At 34.4% G+C, this 22,214-nt stretch overlaps 1 protein-coding gene across 1 annotated transcript in view; it reads right to left on the bottom strand.

Annotated features, from left to right (window-relative positions):
• TACR3 (tachykinin receptor 3) overlaps positions 1 to 22,214 on the bottom strand; it is a 77,374-nt gene that overhangs the window by 38,889 nt on the left and 16,271 nt on the right. The window contains exons 2-3 of the mRNA XM_072755543.1: positions 10,313 to 10,501; positions 8,049 to 8,199 (exon numbers count right to left, since the gene is read on the bottom strand). Of these exons, the coding sequence (XP_072611644.1) occupies positions 8,049 to 8,199; positions 10,313 to 10,501 (340 nt within the window). The remainder of the gene's footprint in view (positions 1 to 8,048; positions 8,200 to 10,312; positions 10,502 to 22,214) is intronic.

The following is a 22,214-nucleotide window of genomic DNA, read 5'->3' as shown; positions in this document are numbered from 1 at the left end:
ATCAGTGTCTTATAGTCAGTGTACAGGTCTTTCACTTCCTTGGTTAAATTTATTCCTAGGTATTTTCTTATTTTTTGATATAATTGTAAATGGGATTGTTTTGTTTATTGTTTATTTCTCTTTTCTGATAGTTTTTATCAGTGTATAGAAATGCAACAGATACCTGTGTGTTGATTTTATAGCACTTTTTATAGATTTCATATGCTAAGCTTAACTTTCCCATGAGAAATCTATGATTTCTGAACCTGGTCCCAATATTCTCTGCACTTGTGATTGCAGAATAAGAACTATTAATGGGTAATCCACAGAGAAATATTTTCAAGTGATTTCCAAGCACTTAGGGGCTGCAGATATTTCCTTCAAAAGTGCTATCATTTGGGGATCCCTGGGTGGCTCGGCGGTTTGGCACCTGCCTTTGGCCCAGGGCGTGATCCTGGAGTCCCGGGATTGAGTCCCGCGTCGGGCTCCCTGCGTGGAGCCTGCTTCTCTCTCTGCCTCTCTCTCTCTCTCTTTCTCTCTCTATGTTTATCATGAATAAATAAATAAATAAGTAAATCTTTTAAAAAAAAAGTGCTATCATTTCAAAAGGAGTAAACATTTCCTCTTCTTGAGTGCTACTGGCATGCCAGAAAGAAATACAAGTATTTCATCGCTTCTCGGCCTGTTGGCTAAGATCAAGGGCAGTTAGAAGTATATCAAGGTAATATTATTCCTATGTATCATAAATTTCAGGTACTCTTTTGATTTTGTTTTGATCTTCATTCTTTTCCTTGAAGACATCGAGGTTTTTAAAGACCCAATCATATAAATTTTCATCTTATCCCAATGGATTAAAATATGTATATAATTTCCAAAATAAAAAAAGAAAAGCAGATATGTTCTAATGATGCTCATTGATTTTTTTTTCTTTGAGTATTTGGGATCTTTTTTATTTTTATACACATGACAAGATTTTACACCAAGAATAGTCAGTTAAATAGTATAAATTTACATTCATGAGGAATGTTAAAAAAAAAAATTCAACTAGGGCAGCCCGGGTGGCTCAGCGGTTTAGCACCGCCTTCAGCCCAGGACATGATCCTGGGGACCTGGGATGGAGTACCACGTCGGGTTCCCTGCATGGAGCCTGCTTCTCCCTCTGCCTGTGTCTCTGCCTCTTTCTCTCTCTCTCTCTTTCTCTCATGAATAAATAAAATCTTAAAAAAAATTTTAACTAAAAAACCCACTTCTTTTTGTGACCCACAATCCCAGCATTTTACAGTGTGGGGGAGAAGGGGCTGGGGGGAGCTTCCAAAACAAGTCTCTCCCAAAAGAAATGACTTAAATTTCACGTTCCCTCTCCACACAGGATCCAAATGGTGAGAGTATAATTTGTAATTCATCTTTTTAAGCTGTAGATTTCTTTACTGCCCCAGGGGCTGGGGAAGGGCCTGTGCTCAGTGCCACTGTAGAAGGGCAGGGGGGTGTGTCTGTGCACTCTGGGCATGGGCCTGTCCTTACGCAGCTCTTCAGAGGTTTGGGCTTGTGTGACTGAGAGTCAGTGTGTATGCATGTGTCGGCATGTTCAAGTGAGACTGTGTCATCCTGTATGTGTGTACTAACGCACCTGTAGGGGGCTGTGTGCAGGCTACCGGGCACCTGGCAATGATTTTGAGTCCTTTGCCCACAAGAAGATCTTGTTCAGAGGCCTGTGTTTGTTTTCCCATACACGCAAGTCCGACTCGGCACAGCAGGAGTAAGGGTGTGTCTGAGGACATGACTTGGAGCTGTTTGCTTGTGCATAGATGTGGGTGCCTGAGTCACTGGCTGAGTTCTCATCCTTCCCTGTCACCTTCCTTCCTCCATGATACCATCCTGTTCATCCTCACCCAGTTGTTCTGCAGCAGCGCTACAACTCCCTTTCCCAATACTTCACGGTGAAAAAGGAATTAAATTCTCATTTGCATTTAAAAATCTGTCTGCTCTCCATCTGGGGAGGGGGCAAGACCATGGCTTTGGGGTTCAGCAGCACTATTTCCCGCAAGCCACCCCAATAATCCTCCTAACCCTGCCTTAATGAGTCCAACCTCTGATTCAGACTTCCTGGGAGTCCCTCCTAGAGCCTGGGACCACCCCCAAGGCAAATATAAGAAAAGCTCTCTGCACCATCCCCACCCACCCCATCAGCTGACTTCTGGTGTCTCCCTGCCTCTAGACTCACCTACCTTACTTCCTTCCCCTTTCTGGGATAAGAACAAGTTCCAGCAAACAAATGACACGTGGGGGCTTTGTTGGGAGACACTGAAGGAGGACAGGGAAGGTGAAGATGGGCAAGAGAGGCCAGGTCCTGGGCCCCAGCACATAGTGGGTGGGGACCAGCCATCCTCCCTCCCACCTTTGTCCTTTACCTTTAAGCAATAAACCAAACCTCACTTAAATTAAAAAACAAAACAAAACAAAACAAAAACGAAAACAAAAACAAAAACAAAAACCCACAAACTGTTCTAAAAATATATGAATGAAAAATAGTTGATAAATTATCATGAACTTCTACATTAAAGTGCTCACCATGTTTATTTTTCTTTATGGAGGAGACATTTTGCAATACAGAAAAAAATTTAGAAAGATATTTTATAGTTCTTGATTTTCATTTCCCTAGGAAATTTACTACTAAAATACTGGTTTTATACCTGGATGATAGTATATACATTTTAAAGGAAGTAATACATGAGAAGGTATATGTGTTTCTTAAAATATAGAGATAATTTTAAAGGGATATATGGTTTTATGATTAATAATATGAATAATATTATTATGGAAATTATTGGGGAAGATGCATGAAAATAAGTGGAAATGTGCCATGGAGGCATACAAATGAGGGAGGGATACAGAGATAGGAAAATCACTCTGAATTATACGCTCGCTTGTACATTTACATAATGTATCAATATTTAAAGTCTACATCATATAGATAACATCAAGTTTTTTTTATTGCAACAAAATGAAGTCCATAAAGATAAAACAATTGGTCATGGGAAAAAGTCAGACACAAAACTTCTAGTTTATTCACAAAGCCAACACTTCGGTAGATTCTCAATTAATCTAAATGTTTGCCACCGCTGACATTACACAACGAGCTCTCTTTTAGAAAAATATGCACATATTGTGTTACTTTATTTGCTATATAGCTCAGTAGGTAAAGGAAGACAATTGCTAGGAAAAAATCAGATTAATAGAATAAAATGTGATGTAAATTTTAAAACACAAGAGAGGGAAATGTGCTATTTTTTGTAAATTAATGCATAGAAATAAACAAGCAACTCTAGGCCACGTGGAAATGGATTTTATCCTTAATGTAGTTTATCTCAACTATAAGTCTTGATAAAATTTATAGCTGTCTTGAATACAAAGCATTGATTTATTAAAAGGAGTAAAGTGAGAGTCAGATATAAATGACTAGACCTGAGTTCTGCATTTAGTTTTAGGTTCTCCATATTGAAAAAGGTAGAAAATGGCTCAAGAAGAGGGAAGTTATCATCAGGAATTAGGCATCTGCTATGTAAAAGTCATGATGCTGGGCATTAGAACCACAGAATTTTAATTCCAAAAGGTCATTTTTCAAACCTGCAGTCTTCAGTACACAGGGCCTATGAAAGTTAAAGAGATATGTTTAAGATCATACTTTGATAGGGCAGTAACTAGAATACAGATCCATTGATGGGGCAGCTGGGTGGCTCAGTTGGTTAAAAAGAACCTGATTCTTGATTTAAGCTCAGGTCATGATCTCAGGGTCATGAGATCAAACCTCAGGTTAGGCTCTGCATTCAGAGTCTGCTTGAGAATCTCTCTCTCCCCTTGCTCTCTCTCTCTCTCTTTCTCTCTCCAAATAAATAAATACATAAATAAATTTAGAGAAAAAGAGAATAGAGATAACTGACATCCAAGACCCTGCTCTTTCTGGTCAGCCACGGGATCAAGACCATACATCATGTACATGGCCCTATGGTTTTGTCTTAGTTCTTAATTCAGTCATCTAATATTCTGTCTCTATCTGTAGACTTATTTTTATCATCATCAAAGAGTTGATATTCCTGTTATTGATCAAGTTTGAATGAGCTAGTACTGAGGACAGAGCTCTGACATGCCACCTTAAAGCCTCTGTTTAGACTGATATCCTCTTCATCAGCACACATGGAACATCCAAATTCAATAAATATTAGTGCTATTTGCAACAAGGCCATTTTTCTTTACCTGATTTGTAAGAATATTACAAGACAGCATTTTTTTTCTGATATCAGCAAACTTAGTGGTCTTTCCATAATAGGAACTTTTAATAAATAACCTTTGATGAATGAATTGAAGTTGATATAATGTATTTCCTATCATTGTTTTCATTTCTATCTAGTTGCTATTTATTTTTCCTATTGATGCATTCAATAGTTACAATTATTTGAAGTACTAAGCTATGTTTTATGTCCAACTCATATATCTATTAATAGGTATAATTTAGTTTCTTCCCATCTTGAAAATCACTGGTCTTGTGGAATTTATGTTCTACATGGTTACTCCAAAATTCCAGCAGACTCACACATATATTTTGGGATCTATCTTGTCATTGTCAAGAATTTAGTATCATTTATAAAAGAAGGTCACTACTTTTTTTTCACCCACATCGCCAAGAAAGTAGTAAATTTTTTTAACAACTTTTTTTTAAAATTTTTATTTATTTATGATAGTCACAGAGAGAGAGAGAGAGAGGCAGAGACACAGGCAGAGGGAGAAGCAGGCTCCATGCACCGGGAGCCTGACGTGGGATTCGATCCCGGGTCTCCAGGATCGCGCCCTGGGCCAAAGGCAGGCGCCAAACCGCTGCGCCACCCAGGGATCCCAAAAGTAGTAAATTTATAAGAATACTAAATGGGAGAGATGGATAGTAACTCTTCCAAATTCTTTCCAAAATGAATGAGTTCAAACTGTAGCTCTGTAGATTTAGTTGCAGATAAAATCCTAACTTAAATAAGCATTACAATGGCTTATGAGGCAGTAACTTTAGTTTTCTTAATTCTAGATACAAAGAAATGGAACAATATTGACAAGAATTGAAAAAAGTCAAAGAACATATTTTATTTCTTTTACCAAAATATCCTAAATATGAGATGCTAACACTCCATACTTATTTTCTCCTTATACTGCATTTGATTTTAATCCAGAATAGCAGTAAGCAAGGGATACATGAAATTAATATTCTGATCATATCTGTCATTCTAGAATAAATTTTTAAAATTGCAAATGTATTTTAAATTAGTTTGTAAGTTGACCACTAGATATTTAAAATCATATTGAAAAAGGTAGAAAATGGCTCAAGAAGAGGGAAGTTATCATCAGGAATTAGGCATCTGCTCATGCAGGGTAGGATTTACATCTTTGACTTAATTTGTCATACTAAAATATATAAAAACATGATTACTAGATAATTGAATTCCAGACCATATAAGACATTATTTTAATTTTAGATACAAATAAAGAAATTAAGAGAAAAACTAGCTCTATTTTGAAATTTAACTTTTTAGACAAAATGAGTGTTACTCCTGAGATACTGATAATCATTCAAATACATGCCTGAGAAAGAAATCCAAGGGCAAGGTGATTTATTATGAGAAGTCAATGGCATTGGATGTCGTTTTGGCTTATTTTAGCCCAGAACACAATATGACAGAAATAAGGACTGGAACTTTTAAGTGTCTTACCTTTCTGAAATGTTCTAGAAGAGTGACCCTCTCAGTTTGAATTGTTATTTATACTTTGAAATTATAAAGAAACAAAAAGTAAACATTTCTGCCTTACTCTCATCAGTTATATAAGGGCAAAGACAAAAATATTCCCTCTTGGTTTTCTTCCCTCTGGGACTTAAATCAAAAAGTCTCCTGGGTCCCAGGACACAGAGATTTGCCTTGTCAAAAATAAAACAGGAATACCCACTTCATGCCTTGCTAGAAAATAGTATATGAATATGAGAAAAAGAGAACTTAATTAACAATTACTTGGCTTATTTTAAATTGTTTAGAGATAGCAAGGAAAAAATGATAAAAAAAAAAAAGATTCCTAACCCAAAAGAAAGAAGTAAAAGATGGGAAACTAAGTGGGTAGTACAGAAACAGACATTATTCTGAAATACCTATCAGTTATTTAATGTGATGACACCTAAAATATAGCTATAAAAAATATTACCCCCAAAAGCATCCTGCAATATGAGCAAGATGTTGGAAAATGAGGACTGACACTACAAAGTATAAAGAGAAATGTTCTTTTAAGATGTGTTACTGGCATTCTGCTAGTTTTAGGAGATTTTTTTTTGTGTTTGTTTTTGGTGCTAAAGGCATAGTTCGACTGTGCACTTCATTCTTAAGGTAAGTTTCTTTGAAAGAGAAATAAATCCAGTTATCCATATTATAAGCTGAAATGACTAAATTAGTGTGTAAAAGTTCATGTTTACTTTTTGTTTTCAAATACTAGAGACTATGATAAAATGTGGACTGAACTGAAGTCTTATCTTCCATTATTTATCAATAACAGAGGAAAAACATAACAGTACTAAAATGGAATCAATTTGCTACATTAGATTTTATAACATGATTGATCTTTGTTAAGTGAGTGTTTGTAGGTAAGTGGTTTTTAAATTGTTGAGTGTTTTTTAAGGGAAGTGTCCATGTAGTAGGTAGTAGTTCTACATAAATAAATGAATCAGAAATGGAATAAATAATAATTGGCATAGCCAGTATGACTTTTATCTCTGGGAAAACCTCTCTGATTTGAACTGGAGAGTGAAGATGGAATAGATAACTCTAGGATTCTTTTTAACTCCACAAATTTTTTAAAAAATATCACTTACTGAGTCACATGATGATAGAAAAAATCTTAATGAAAACAGTGTATGTTCTCATTCATTTGGGGAATATAAATAATAGTGAAAGGGAATATAAAGGAAGGGAGAAGAAATGTTGGGAAATATCAGGAAGGGAGACAGAACATAAAGACTCCTAACTCGGGGAAACGAACTAGGGGTGGTGGAAGGGGGGAGGAGGGCGGGTGTTGGAGGGGAATGGGTGACGGGCACTGAGGTGGACACTTGACGGGATGAGCACTGGGTGTTTTTCTGTATGTTGGTAAATTGAACACCAATAAAAATTAATTTAAAAAAATAAAATAAATAAAATTAGTGTTTCCAAAAAAAAAAAAAAAAGAAAAAGTAGTTCTAGTAAAATGTCAATATAATAATTTTAGAGGCTTTTTGTTTAATGCAAATTGTTAAAAAATAAGCTTTTCCTTGCCACCCAATAAGTCATAGAAGAGTATTAGTGCAGCTCTTATCTCTTAATCAGACTTATATGATGGCTGGGTAGAAACCAGATGGGGGGGAATGCATGGGTGGCTCAGCGGTTGAGCGTCTGCCTTTGGCTCAGGGCGTAATCCTGGAGTCCCGGGATCGAGTTCCACATTGGGCTCCCTGCATGGAGCCTGCTTCTCCCTTTGCCTATGTCTCTGCCTCTCTCTCTGTGTCTCTCATGGATAAATAAATAAAATCTTAAAAAAAAAAAAAAGAAACCAGATGGGGATGGGGGAGGAGGCGAGGTGTGGGTGGAAGGAGAGAGATAGGTAGATGGATATTAGGAAATTATAACACAGGCTAGGAGAGATTCTGGGATAAAGCTGTTGGAAGATTAGAGGACATCAGAGGCATTCTGTTCAATAAAGGACAAAGATAGCTACAGACAGAAGTATAATCACTGGGACTTAAAGTGAAATTTCAGAAGTTTCAGGTGGATTAATTGACAGTATTCAGCAAAACGTAATAAAAGTCTGGTTTTAAGAAAGTGAATATTCCAGTCTGATATTGTACATAGACAATGCTTAAGAAGACAGAAAGAAACTAAAATATTGATAGATAGAAAGAAAGAAAACAATACAAAAATAGGAGTAAAGCATTAAATCATATTAAAACGCCATAGTTAAGTTTTCGCCCTCTCTGATGGGCCACTTGCACAAATGTTATAAAATTATATGAACAGTACCTTTCTTTTAGCCTTTAGCTGCTCATGATACTTGTCACAGGTATCTCCTGGGATCTCTCCTCCCCAAAGAGTAATTCCAACAATGGTGTATGTGACGCCCATGATGAGCAATGGGAAGCAGTATACCAGTATAATGACAATAATATGGTAACTGCAAGAAATAATAAAAAAAACAACACATGCCAAAGAGCATATTGAGATGCAATATGTGAACTTTGAATTCATCTCCTTTTAAATATTAATTGACAATTCCAAAGATTATTTCCACATTTTCTCTAAGTCGTCATTTCACAAATCCATCAAGATATGGTGTTATTGTCTACTACAGTCATGGCTACCAGTTGATTTTTGTCAATCTTTGATTCATATACAAAAACTATAGCTGCAATGCATTGCTAATTTAAACTACCCATACTCTCCTTGCCTGGAGGTTCAGGATGAATGCCATTTCTCTGCTTGGAAATTATTGAATTAACCTAATTAAATTTATTATCAGAGAGAAAGACATCAAACAGAAAAAATGAATCAAATTACAGATATTTTTTCACACATAAAATTATTCTATTTATCCCTGTAACACCAGCCATATTTGAAATAAATTGTGTTTTTTATCCAGATAAAAAATGTAATAGGTATTCTAAGGCACTTTGGATCTCTAAGCTATATGACTGTAATTTTAAAAATCAGGTAAGGACATTACACACATTCTTTTCAATGTCATGACACATTCAGTTGCATTGTTGATTTGGTAAATAACATTCAGATGTTTAGTCACACCAGTGTCAGGATTAACAAACTAAATTCTAGGACTTCATAGCTTTCAGTCAAAATTATAAGGATGCAGTTGGGGAGGAATAGGAAGGCAACTGATAATACAACCATGCAATTAGAATTTGTATAAAGTTTTGTGTAGCTTCTACTGTCTTAGGAAGGCTTTAAAGTAATTAAAGAATTTGGTACACTAGGCTTCTCAATATCTGTTTCTTTGTAAAGGGAATCTTTTACCTCCTTGCCTTCCCATTTCCTGATAGCTTATTAGGTATTGAATTACAGTAATGGGAAGCAATTCTGTCAACAAGTAATTTCATTTTGTTACCATGATTACTTTTGTTTTCTTATACAGATAAGGTTTATTAATATCAGATAGAATAACAGCACTCAGTGTAATGACCGCTGCCTGCTTTTCCTTCGATAAATACTCCCTAATATTTTTCTTTAAAAATCTGGACTCTGGGCAATCAGAGAAAGAAAAATACCATGTGATTCCACTTGTATGTGGAATTTAAGAAACAAAACAAATGGGCGAAAGAAAAAAGAGAGAAACAAATTAAGAAACAGACTGTTAGCTACAGGGAACAAACTGATACTTCCCAGAGGGGAGGTGGGTGGGGGGGAGGGGTGAAATAGGTGATGGGGATTAAGGAGGGCACTTATGATGAGCACCAGGTGGTATATGGAAGTGTTGAATCACATATTGTACACCTGAAACTAGTATTACACTGCATGTTAACCAACTGGAATTAAAATAAAAACTTAAAATTAAAAAAATCTGGACATTGAGTATAGACCAGTTTGTTAAAACAGCTGCTTTAAAAGGTAACCGTTATATTTGTATCATTTGTTATTGTGAAAGGGAAAAGTAGGACACTACATAAGATTTTATTGGATTAAGATTTAAATAATTGCAGTAAAAAATGCAAACGGGCGCTCAGGTGGCTCAGTCAGTTAAGCTGCTGACTCTTGGGGAGACTGAGTGATGGCACTGAGGGGGGCACTTGGCGGGATGAGCACTGGGTCTTATGCTATATGTTGGCAAATTGAACTCCAATAAAAAAAATTAAAAAAAAAAGCTGCTGACTCTTGACTTTGGCTCAAGTCATGATCTCAGGGTCCTGGGATCGAGCCCCATGTTGGGTTCTGCGGTCAGCGTGATGTCTGCTTGGGATTCTCTCTCTCTTTCTCTCTTTCTCTCTCTCTCTCTCTGTCTCCCTCTCCATCTCCCTCTGCCACTCCCCCTGCTCTCTCCCTCTCTCTCTCTGTCCTAAACAAATATAAATATTTTAAAAAATTCAAACAGTTGTTCTACTGACTGAGCCAGCCAGGTGCTCCATGTATTATGCTATTTTAATGTGTCTCTTTCCCCAAGTAATGTGTGAACCCTTCACAGAAATGTTTATCTTATTTGCTTAATTGTTGCTCCCAATCTGTAGTCCCTCAACTGTTCATTAAATTGAATTAACAGCCATAATAGAGAATTAACTTACGTGAAATGTTGTTTGGGACCTTCTGGCCATTGCACATAGCAAAGGGTACGGCCTGGCATGACTTTAATTTTGGAGTAAAGACACTGAGGGAAGGCAAGTAGGAATGCTAGAATCCAAATACTTCCGATGACAATCTTGGTTGCTGTGGCAGACAGTCTGGGCTTCAAGGGATCAATAATGGCCATATACCTATATAAAAACAAACAAAATCATTTTGTTGCCTCTCTTGCTAGCAAAGTGAAAGATGGAGTTTCAAGGGAGTTATCTCTCTGGTAAGCAAGTTAATGAGGATTTTGCTCATAGAGGCAGCATAGAATGATAATCATGGCAGAGTCTTAGGAATCAGGCAGACTGAGGTTCAAATCCTCTTTTGTCACTTATTTAATATTTTTAAACCTCAACTTCATTATTTTAAAAATAGAAATAAGAACATCCGCTTTGTAGGGGTAAAGTAGAGATCAATAGAAATAATTTAAGTGAAAGGTATCGATTATTTGGTGCTGTACCTGGCACATTATTAGAATTCATAAATGTCTGCTGAATTGAATTGGACAAGTGTGTAGTCAATGTTTAAAAATGAGTTCTACACCTCAAAACCACCATTTTTCTTCTATATGTTTAACTGTTCAGAAGAAAATTCTAGAGAACTAATATGGCTATGATTGACAAAGATGAGGAGGCCCCTGTAAAGTATATCATCAACTTCACTTAAAACCTTCAAGAGACAAGTTCAGGACTCAAATAATAATAAATAAGTCAAGCTTGACTGAGGCTATGTCTTGCTGTTACCTCTAAATTGAAGTCATGGTTTATCATGAAAATATTCATAGTGTCTATGTAACTACACATAACATAATAGTTATAGGAAAATATATTTGAGACTCTGAAAAACACATATATGATTTTTTGAGTGCAACTTTTTGGGAAATTGGAAACTCTGAATATGCTAACAAAACTCAAGTTTATTCACTTGGTAAAATAGTGAATCAATTTACAGTTTTAAATTGAATAACATAGTTAATTACCAAACTCTGGCTAATAGAGCAGAAAATTAATTACAAATTATACATAAAATCAATTGTATTTCTGCATTTCTATCAATAAAACATTATTTAAATATTTTACTGTTGACCATTTTGTGTTTCTCAAATGTATTTTGATTTATGCAAAATTTTCAAAGGCAACAATTTAATCAAAGAATGAGTGTTACTCAAACACAAAACATTTTAATCTTAAGAATAAATATCTCAAGATAAGGATAATTTATTAATTTGCTTATTGCTCTTTGCTTTATGAATATTAGACAGAATTGGACCTTTAATAGATATATTGGAACTTATCTATATACCACTAATAATATTAACTTTAGTTGAGATTTACTTAAAGGAAACATCCTCATTATTATGTATGACAGCTAATAGATAAAAGTGAATGTTAGGTATGAAAAAAATCATAAAAACAGTACCACAGTTTCAGAAAATAAAGTGAACCACAATGAAAATAAAATGCATATATTTGAAACTGAAAATTGTTTAAAATGTACCTCTTGTGCTTATGTTGGTGAAAACTAGCAGCATGTACTGATTGCTAACAATGAGCAGGCAATTTATTATATACATTATATATATTTAATATCCAGAACAATCTAATCAACCGAATAATATTATCGCTATTTGTTTCTTTTTTGTTATTATCTCTATTTGATAGAAAACTGAAGCTTAAAGACATTAAGTAAATTGTTCAAAATGACCTCAGATGGTAAAAGCAGAATTCTAAACCAGTCCTGCCAGTCTTAAAAGTCCATATATTTACAGACTATGGCTTTGAATATGACTGTTCATGTAAGGAATTGTGAAAGAGAAAGAAAAATATATGTGGTAGATGCCATCCAAAGAACCACATTATGCTTCAGATCCAAAAGTGTTCATGTTCAATATTAAAGACAAAAGTCAAGCATAGAAAGGCAATAATTGTAGTTGGGCACTTCTGTTTACACTGCTGCTGATTATGATTCACCACAGCATTTCTCTCATTATATTGACTTGTTGCTTAATGGGCATTTCTAGAGCCAAGCACAACACTTATCAATAAATTTTTGTTGTACTGAACTGAATATTCTTCAACTCTAACATAATTTTTTGCTTTTCTGCTTGCCTCAGAAGTGTATGAAGGCAATATTGATGTTTAAACAGTTTATTTTTTGAGACTAAAAAAGAGAATTTGAGTGACATGAGCAGAGTTAAGAGTCCTACACAGTTACTCTAGCACATATAATTCAAAATAAGGTGCAAGTTGCTTATTGATTTTTTTTGTAAATTACTCTATATTACAGAAATTACTTCCTGACAGGTATTGTTTCATATGAATTATATGAAAACAAACAGTTTATGTTCTCATTAACTAACACTTTAGTAAAAATAGAAATTTAGGAACTTCAATTTGACATTTTTGTCATTTCTGGTCTGATCCATTATTCATTCAACCAAACATTTGTTGAATGCCTACTGTGATATTCCAGACACTATAGTGATACAACACTGAGGAGAAATGACCTTCACAGAGCTCATTCTCTAGACTAACCAAATAATGTAAAATAAACATAAAATTACAAATATGACAAGTGTTACAAAGGCAAGCAATATATAGACATGTGAATGCATTTATTGAGAAAAACATATTTGGAATGTGACTCAGTCTTCCCTAAGAAAATTCTGGGTTGAAATTTGGAAAGGTGACTATGCAAGGTGGCAGAAGAATAGGAATTACCAGGAAGATTTCTGGAAGAACAAAGGATATGTGAAAAAATCCTGTGTTAATGGGTTTTTATTGGTTGAGTTGTGTCTCTCTAAAAAAGATATGTTGTATCTTTTTTTAAAGAGACACAGAATGTGTCTTAGTTGGAAATCAACTTTTTATAAAGGCAACTGAGTCAAAATGAGGTTATTAGGGTGGGCCCTAATCCAATATGACTGATTTAAAGGAGAAATTTGGGAACAGAGAGAAACATATGGAGAAGGCTATATGAAGATAGAGAATTGAATGATGCACCTAAAAGCCAAGCAATGCCAAAGACTACCTGCAAACCACAAAAAGCTAGGAGGAGGCAAGGATGGATTTCCTTACATGTTTCTGAGGGAGCGTGGCCCCTGCCAAACCCTGATTTCAGACTTCTAGCTTCCAGACTGTTAAGACAGTGAGGTTCTGTTGTTTTTAAGTCACTCAGGTTGTGGTACTTTGTTAAAACAGCCCCAGGAAACCAAAGCAATGGGTAAGGATGGAGGAAGCATTGGGCACTTGAGTAAACACTACTGTAATAGGAACATGGAAAGTGAAAGGGGAAGTGGTTTAAGATGGAGTTGCAGAGCAGATTGGTTTTTTGTCCTATGGCAAGTAATCAAGATGATTAGTCAGAGAAGAATAATCAGATTTTAGTACAGAAAAGGAGGGAACTGAAGGAGGGAAAAGAATGGAAGCAGGGGAAGAAGTAACCTGGCTATTGTTTTGGTTTGGATGAGAAGACTGCTGCCTGGTGTAGGGTGTTACTGGAAGGTTGAATTCTGTTAAGGGTTTGAGGAAAATAAGAAATGCTCAAACACTGTATAAAGGGAGAGCCAGTTGGCCTAAGAAGTAGGTAGAGTTCCAGGCACTGCTGACAAGACCAATTTGAAATTGGTAATTAGGGATTCATTGTGGCATCAACATTTCTTATTCTGTGACTGTCTCCATAATAATTTGCTCAAAAGTAGGCATGAAAAAAACCCTGGATCTTTAAGGCTCATCCATATGAATATCCTTGGGGCCTGAGAAGAAATGATCCAATCTGAGATACAGTATCATTCAAATGATTGTCAGTACTTTATTTCTCCTTTAAAGAAATGCATACCTTTGATGTGATCAAAGGTTAGCTGTTCCCAGGCTGGGCTTCTCACTACCATTCTTTTCTCACTAAACAGATTCGTAAATGCATTATTTTTCTTGGTATGGTCATTTTGTATGTAATAGCTACGACTGGATTCTTCACTCTTCCAATTAGCATAATCACCTAAACAAGTTTAAAATCACTTTTTCATTATCCATTAGTCTGAAATTCTCAGAAGCATCCATTGAAAGCTCATATTTTTAATGCCATCTTTTTATCAATTTCCCTTTTCGTTCTACTATAAGATTCACATTCCTTTACCACTTATATTTTTCTGATATAATTTAAGGGTCTTTTCTGGTCCTTTGATGTCTAAAATAGAATATTTTGACATAATTTTTTCAATAAGTAAGCCTTTTCCATTTTGCAATTGTTCTTGATATCTGGTATAATTCTTCCTTTTGTGAACATTTTTATTAAGCTCTGTTTCTGGATCTTTATGAGCCTCTTTGCATTTTAAAGCTTTAGTATGAATACAGAGTACACTCTGCAGATGAGTACTTGATTATATTAACAATGCAAAAAATATTTGCCTGAAAAGACATGGATTTTGCTGTTTTCCAATTTGCTTCTGGCCACGGTAGACAATGTTTTAGTCTCTAAAGCCCAAATATAATATGCTGTCTGGCTATTGTCTGTGTAAAATAATTAGTTATAACAGCTGTTCATGACCCATAAAATTTCAACTTCAGGCCTTTGGTGCTAAGGCATTTTCTGCTTTGAAAAATGGCTAGAGAGAAATATAATCTTTTATGAAATTGCATTTTGTAGACAAATTTTATTTTGTGCTTTTTCATAGGTGTTTTAAAGAAGCAAGAGTGAGTCAATTAATTTATTATAAATATTGTCTTAGTGAATTTTGAAGGGAACAAGTATTTATTAAAACAAACATATATACATATATTCAAATATATGTACACATATAATAGGAACTTCAAAATATTATCAAGCAAGGAACAAATCACTTGTTTACTCAAGTTTTTGTTTTGTATGAGTAAAATTTATAAACAGGCATTTGAGGGAGACTGTATTTAAAAAATAAAGTTTCTGAATAGAAAACGTACTTGACTTTCAATGTATACACATTCAATTTAAATTTGACAATTAGGTTTGTCTATTCATTTATTAATCTAGTATCAACTATTTGTTTTCAATTATTTCTTGAATGCTTTTTTCCAAGATTGTATTACATTTTCTGGCCATATTGGTAAGTGAAATAGATATAGTTCCTAATCTTGTGGAGTTCAGAGTCTTACATAGAAGAAATACATTATTCAAATAGTCACAAAATACTTCAGAAATTACCTAAATGTTGCTTGGGAAACATTGACTCAAGGATATTTAGTTAAACTTTCCTTGGAGCTTTATTCTAATGGCCTGCACACGTTCAGCATCCTCCCCCATGATTTCTAAGTGATATCCAATCTGACCTACTTGGTACCCTGTTTCTGTTCTTGAAACCATGTCAAAAACATTTATCTCACCCATTGTGAACCTGGAGTGAAATTGTACTGTCATATGATTTCCACAACAAATCCAATTATATAAAGAATTTCAGATTTCAAAATTTTAGGAGTTTAGGGGAGGAGAGAATATACCACTAGTCTTCATCCTATGATTCTAAACCTGACTTTTCTTCTTTGTTATACTCACTTTATATTATGCAATTAAAAAAAAAAAACTCTACATGTACCATGGGTGACCCTGTCATTTACAATGCTTTGAGAAGTTTAGCTCAGTTCCCTGTACTGTCAATAGACTAGTCAGTCTAGTGTAATCCTTTGGGAAGTCTGCAAAATAAAACTGTCTCCATTGTGTACACCAGGATGCTATAAAGAATGTACTAGTAATTAGAAAGCATACAACAGGTAATTTGACCTAGGTTGAAATGATGGTAGAGATATATTAGTAGTCATGGCTTTCCTGAGGAAGCAACATCAATTTAGAATGGTAAATAGGAGTTAATTAGAATGAAGGTGAGATTGGAAGAGAAAGCAGAATAACAAGTCCTGAGGTTGGAGAAACCATGAGGTATCTGAGGAAATAAAAAAGCCAGCTTCACTATAGCACAGAGGAGGGGAAAGCAGAGGTGTCAAATGAAGCTGGAGATGGAGTATTTATTACTCATGACTTCACTGATATTATATATTCAATATATATTTAGATTTTCTTTTTTGACAATAAAAGCAATAATTGCCAACACCTCTACCAGACACTCTTCTAAGAGCTTTATATGTAAATCATTTAATCTTTAAATTCTATTTATAGTAATTATAAAATGAGTTATAACAAAAAGCCACCTCATTAAGTATGACATAAAACAATTTCTTGTCAAAATTTCAAATATGAATTTAGAAGTGGTTTTCTTTTTCTTTTTTTTTTAAAGATTTTATTTATTTATTCATGAGAGACACAGAGAGGGAAAGGCAGAGACATAGGCAGGGGGAGAAGCAGGCTCCCTTCAGGGAACCCAGTGTGGGACTCCATCCTGGGACTCCAGGATCACACCCTGGGGGAAGGCAGACACTCAACCGCTGAGCCACCTAGGGATCCCTAGAAGTGGCTTTCTGTACTGACAATATAAAACTTATTTATAAAATAAAAGATTATTTTATGTTATTTATACTATCTCTGATGATATAATTCAAAAATCAGAATATAATAGATTATTTCATCCATGAGATACTATAAAACTCTTAATCATTTTTTCAGAGTCCAACTAACTAACATCTTGTGTCATCTCTATATTGTCTTAGAAGATTAATGGAAGGGATCCCTGGGTGGCTCAGCGGTTTAGCACCTGCCTTTGGCCCTGGGTGTGATCCTGGTGTCCCGGAATTGAGTCCCACATCAGGCTCCCTGCATGGAGCCTGCTTCTCCCTTTGCCTGTGTCTCTGCCTCTCTCTCTTTCTCTCTCTCTATCATGAATAAATAAATAAATTTTAAAAGTTAATGGGAACATACATAACCACTTTTTTTTTTTTTTTTACATAACCACTTCTATACATCACTTCGAAAGTGCTGTTTTCACAGTCACCTTTATGTTATCAATCAGATATTAAGAAACTAATTCCCCTTGAAAATACTTTTGAACTCTTGGCAGATTATTTTCCTGGAAGCAATCCCCTAATTTAAATGTATTTGAAGTTGAAATTGACCTATAAATATTTTTAGTATTCAGTGTTTCATAGAGATAATACAAAACACTATATACCTAATTGTGTATAACTATACATGATATTCTATTTATACTATAACATGCTTCCTAAAATGCATACACAAAGCCTCTTTTTGGGGCAATACAAACAGATATGCATCCAGTTTTATTTTGTTTTATAAGGAAAAGAGTTTTTAGATAAAAAGAGAATTCAAAAGGCTGCCCCAAAGTGGAGGAGTTAGAATAAGAGCTAAAGAAATTCCCAGGCGGGAGCAATAGACATGTAAAATTATAATCAATGAACAAAGGTACTGAAATTTCTTTAGCAGAGAAGACTCAGGACACTTGCTAGCTTTAGTCAAATGTATGAAGAGCTATAGAGTAGATAGAGCAGTTTGAGATCACGATAGGAGGTAAAACTCAAACTACACTTCCTGGACAAAGATGAATCACAAGTCTCTAGGGGACAATAGATTGTCTCCAGTGGTAATAAGTCTTTTTTCTTCTTTCTCTCCTTTGTTAGGGCACTCAGGAATCAGAAATAGAATGAATCACCATTTACTGAATGAATTAAAGGATTATAAATGTAAGGCAAATTGTTGAAATATGTAAAAGTAGTCTCCCACGCAACTTTGAGATTCTAATTTTAATCAAAGAGAGTTTGTCTGAAAATTAATTATAATTCCAGTCCCTTATCAGAGAATTATAACAGGAAGAAGATTGTTGGGACAATTGAGTGAAATAACTTATTACTTTGTATAATTTTCAGAGTACGACATGTATGACTCATATATTAAATGGTATTGAGCCAAAATTCACTTCCTCTCTATCAGTGTTGCCTTAAAATTATTTGGCTTCCCTTTTTATATGGCTTTTATATGCATGTGGTTAAGTAAAGTTACATATTATAATTGGTACTATAAGTCAATAGTTTTGGCAGACATTTTTCTTAACTAATGGGCAACATTAAGAGTATTATGAGAATACAGAGAAACAATGTTATATCTACTCTTTTAGAGTGTCAATGACTTCAGAAAAAAGCATGAATATTACTACTCACATTTGAAAATATGTTCATGCTTCATTAATAGGCTTTTCACTTTTGGGAAATGAATACTTTTTTGAGTATGAATCATTGTAAATATCATTTATATGTGCATATGAGTTACTCTGAACCCCTTTATTTTTCTCATTTTCTTTGCACAATCATAAGCCTTATCAGTTCAACTTCTGACATCACCAAATCTGTTCTATTGTCCCTTCCAAATCTCAATTCTTGGACTATTGGAACATTATCATAATGAATTTTCCTGATGCTACTCTTTCTTCGCTTTATTCACAATGTCTTTAAAGTTATCTTTCTAAATTATTTCACTGTTTCTTCACTTTCGACAGAATTAACTGCAGTGCTGCACAATCTTTACTACAGTGTCACTAAATATCTTACTTTATGCTCAAATTTACTACATTGTGTCAGTCAGAGCTCCAGGGAAAAGAGATTGCACACTGGAGTGGGAAAACTGAAGAGAGTTTAATAAAGAGGCCATTTATAAAATTAAATAGATAAGCCATTTAACAAACTCCATTTTACAAAGGTGTTAAAGGAAATCAACTTGAAATGAACATTCCTAGGACTAGGAATGGGAATGACTACAATTAGAGTGAAGTTTCTTTTCGGGGAAATAAAAATGTTCTTAAATTAGATTGTGTTAATGGTTACCTAACTAAAAACTTATGAATAATTATTGAATTATGTACTTAAAATGACTGTATTTTATGGAATGTAAATTATAATTCAATAAGGTTATAAAAATATCTCAACAGTAAGAAAACAATCTAATTTAAAAATGGGCAAATGGCTTGAACAGATACTTCATGTATGAAGAAATATTAATGACAAACAAGCACACAAAAATGTCCAACATTATTATTCATTAATGAAACATGAATTAAAACCACATTGATGGGAGCCTGGGTGGCTCAGTTGGTTGGTTAAGCATATGACTCTTGGGTCCTGTGGGTCATTATCTCGTGGTTGTGGGATCAAGCCCCACATGGGGCTCCGTGCTAAGTGTGGAGTCTGCTTCAGATTCTAACTTTCTCTCTCACTCACTCACTCTATCTCAAAGAAATAAATATTAAAAAAAGCACATTAAGATACAATTACACACACATTAGTATTGCTTAAATAAAAACAAAAATACTGACAATATCAATTGCTGATGAGGATCTGGATAAGCTGGACTCTCATATACTGTTGGTATGAATGCAAAAGGGTATAGCCACTGAGGAAAACAGTTTCACATTTTTTTCTTTTTTCTCTTTATTAAAGTATAGTTGACATACAATATCATTAGTTTCAGATGTACATGACACTGATTTGACATTTATTTACATTATGAAATGTTCACCATGATAAGTGTAGTTATCCATCTGTCATCATACAAAATTATTAAAATATTATTGACTATATTCCCTATACTGTGCTTCATGTCCCTGTAAGTTACATATTTTATAACTGGAAGTTTGTAACTCTTAATTCCCTTCACCTATTTTGCTCATCCACCTACCCACCTCTCTTTTGGCAAACACCAGTTCATTCTCTGTACTTGTGAGTTTGTTTCTGTTTTGTTTGTTTTATCTTTTAGATTCCACATACAAGTGAAATCATAGGATATTTGCCTTTCTCTATTTGACTGTTTCACTTATCATAATACCCTCTAGGTTCATCCATGTTGTTGCAAATGGTATGATTTCATTCTTTTTAATACCTAAACAATATTCCATTGCATACATGTAGCATATCTTCTTTATTCATCTATTGATGGACACTTAGGTTACTTTCTTATCTTGGCTATTGTAAATAACACTGTAATGAATATAGTGATTATATAAATATATATATATATACACATATATATATATTTCAGATATTTATTTATTTATTTATTTATTTATTTATTTATTTATTTCAAATGAACCTTTTTTTGTTTTCTTTGGATAAATACCCAGAAATGGAATTGCTGAATCGTATGCTAGTTCTACGTTTACTTTTTTGAGAAACCTCCATACTGTTTTCTATAGTGGCTGCACCAATTTACATTCCCACCAGAAGTACACAAGGGTTGCCTTTTCTCCACATCTTTGCCAACACTTGTTATCTATTGTCTTTTTTATAATAGCGACTCTGACAGGTATGAAGTGTTATCACAATTTCTTACAAAGTTAAATATACATTTATTATATGGCCCAGCAATCCCACTTTTGTTATTTACCCTAGAGAAATGAAAACTTCTGTTCACACACAAATCTTTGCATGGGTGTTTATAGCAACTCTCTTCATAATCACTCAAAACTAGAAACAACCCAAACGTTTTACCAACAGTGGATGAACAAACTTTGGTACATCCATACAATTCAATATCCTCAGTAATAAAAAGGAGAAAACTTTTGAAATACTTGGCAACTTAGATAAACCTCAGAGATGTTATAGTTAGTGAAAGTATCTGGATTCAGAGTTTACATGTTGTATGATTATATTAATTAAATATTTTTTTCCCCAAAAGACTAAACTACAGTGGTAGAAGGCAAATAAGTGATTACCAGGTCTTAGGGCAAAGAGAAGGTATGAATACAAAGATATAGCAAAAGGGAAAAAAATGTATTCTGATTGTGGTGGCTGTTAAATGAATCTATTCACGCATTAAAAATCTTGCATTTGTACATCAATTAAAATCAATTATACTGTATGTTAATTATAAATAAAGTTATATAGTTGGAATTCATATTTTCATACATCATTGAAATCAAGTTTGTGATTTCTAATCATATTAGATATTTTTGGTATTAAAATATTTCTGTGAAAGAGGTTATTATGTAAACACAGTCTCCCGCCCCCAAAAAAGTATCACAAACATTAGACTTTAAGGCATGAAGTGATAAAAATGTAAAGATAGACATTTCATAATGATACAAGGATACATTCAACAGGAATGAGAAAGAAATCCTAGATTTGTATTAACATTGCTTTAAAATATGCAAAGAAAATTAGACAGAACTAAAATGAAAAATACATTCCCAGGCATAGTTGGACTATTGCATACTTCTCTCAGTAACTGGTAGAGCAGAAAACAAAACAACAATAACAAAACCTAGTAAAGATGAAGAAGAGCTGAACATGATTAGTGAACTTGATGTAATTATAGAGGAGAGTTCATCACATCAGAAAATGTTAACACTTCTCTCCATTTATTTTGAAACTTTATATATGTGGTGCTTGTAGAATTTTTTAAACAACCTATCAGAGTGATTCCCTAAAAATTAACAAATCAAATAGTGGAACCATATCCAAATAGCAAATGAATGGAAAATACTGTGCAAAGGGTCATTAAATCTCCTTTATTCCATAACTCCATAGATTTGTAGGAACAGTACCTCAAAATGAGTTTTACGGAACAGGTCACAGCAAAGGCAAAGCCGATGTAAATCAGCAAAGTAATAGAATAATGAGAAAGCATGTGAATGTTCAGGTCTTTCTACAAAATGAAATTGTGGGAAAATAATCTTCTCCTACTTTATAGAAAGTTACTCCCCCCTCCCAGATTATGAAACTGAGGATACTAGGGTATATTAAGAAGATACAGGGGCTCCTGAGTGGATCAGTTGATTAAACTTCTGCCTTTAGCTCAGGTTGTGATCCAGGCTCCTGGGATGGAGACTGAATTCAGGCTCCCTGATCGGCAGGGGCTCTGCTTCTCCCTCTCCCTCTGCCCCTTCCCATGCCCATTCTCTATCTCTAAATAAATAAATAAATAAATAAATAAATA

Source organism: Vulpes vulpes, chromosome 4 (genome assembly GCF_048418805.1).
Source record: "Vulpes vulpes isolate BD-2025 chromosome 4, VulVul3, whole genome shotgun sequence".
Classification (NCBI taxonomy): domain Eukaryota; kingdom Metazoa; phylum Chordata; class Mammalia; order Carnivora; family Canidae; genus Vulpes; species Vulpes vulpes.
This window is presented reverse-complemented; position numbering and strand designations above follow the sequence as displayed.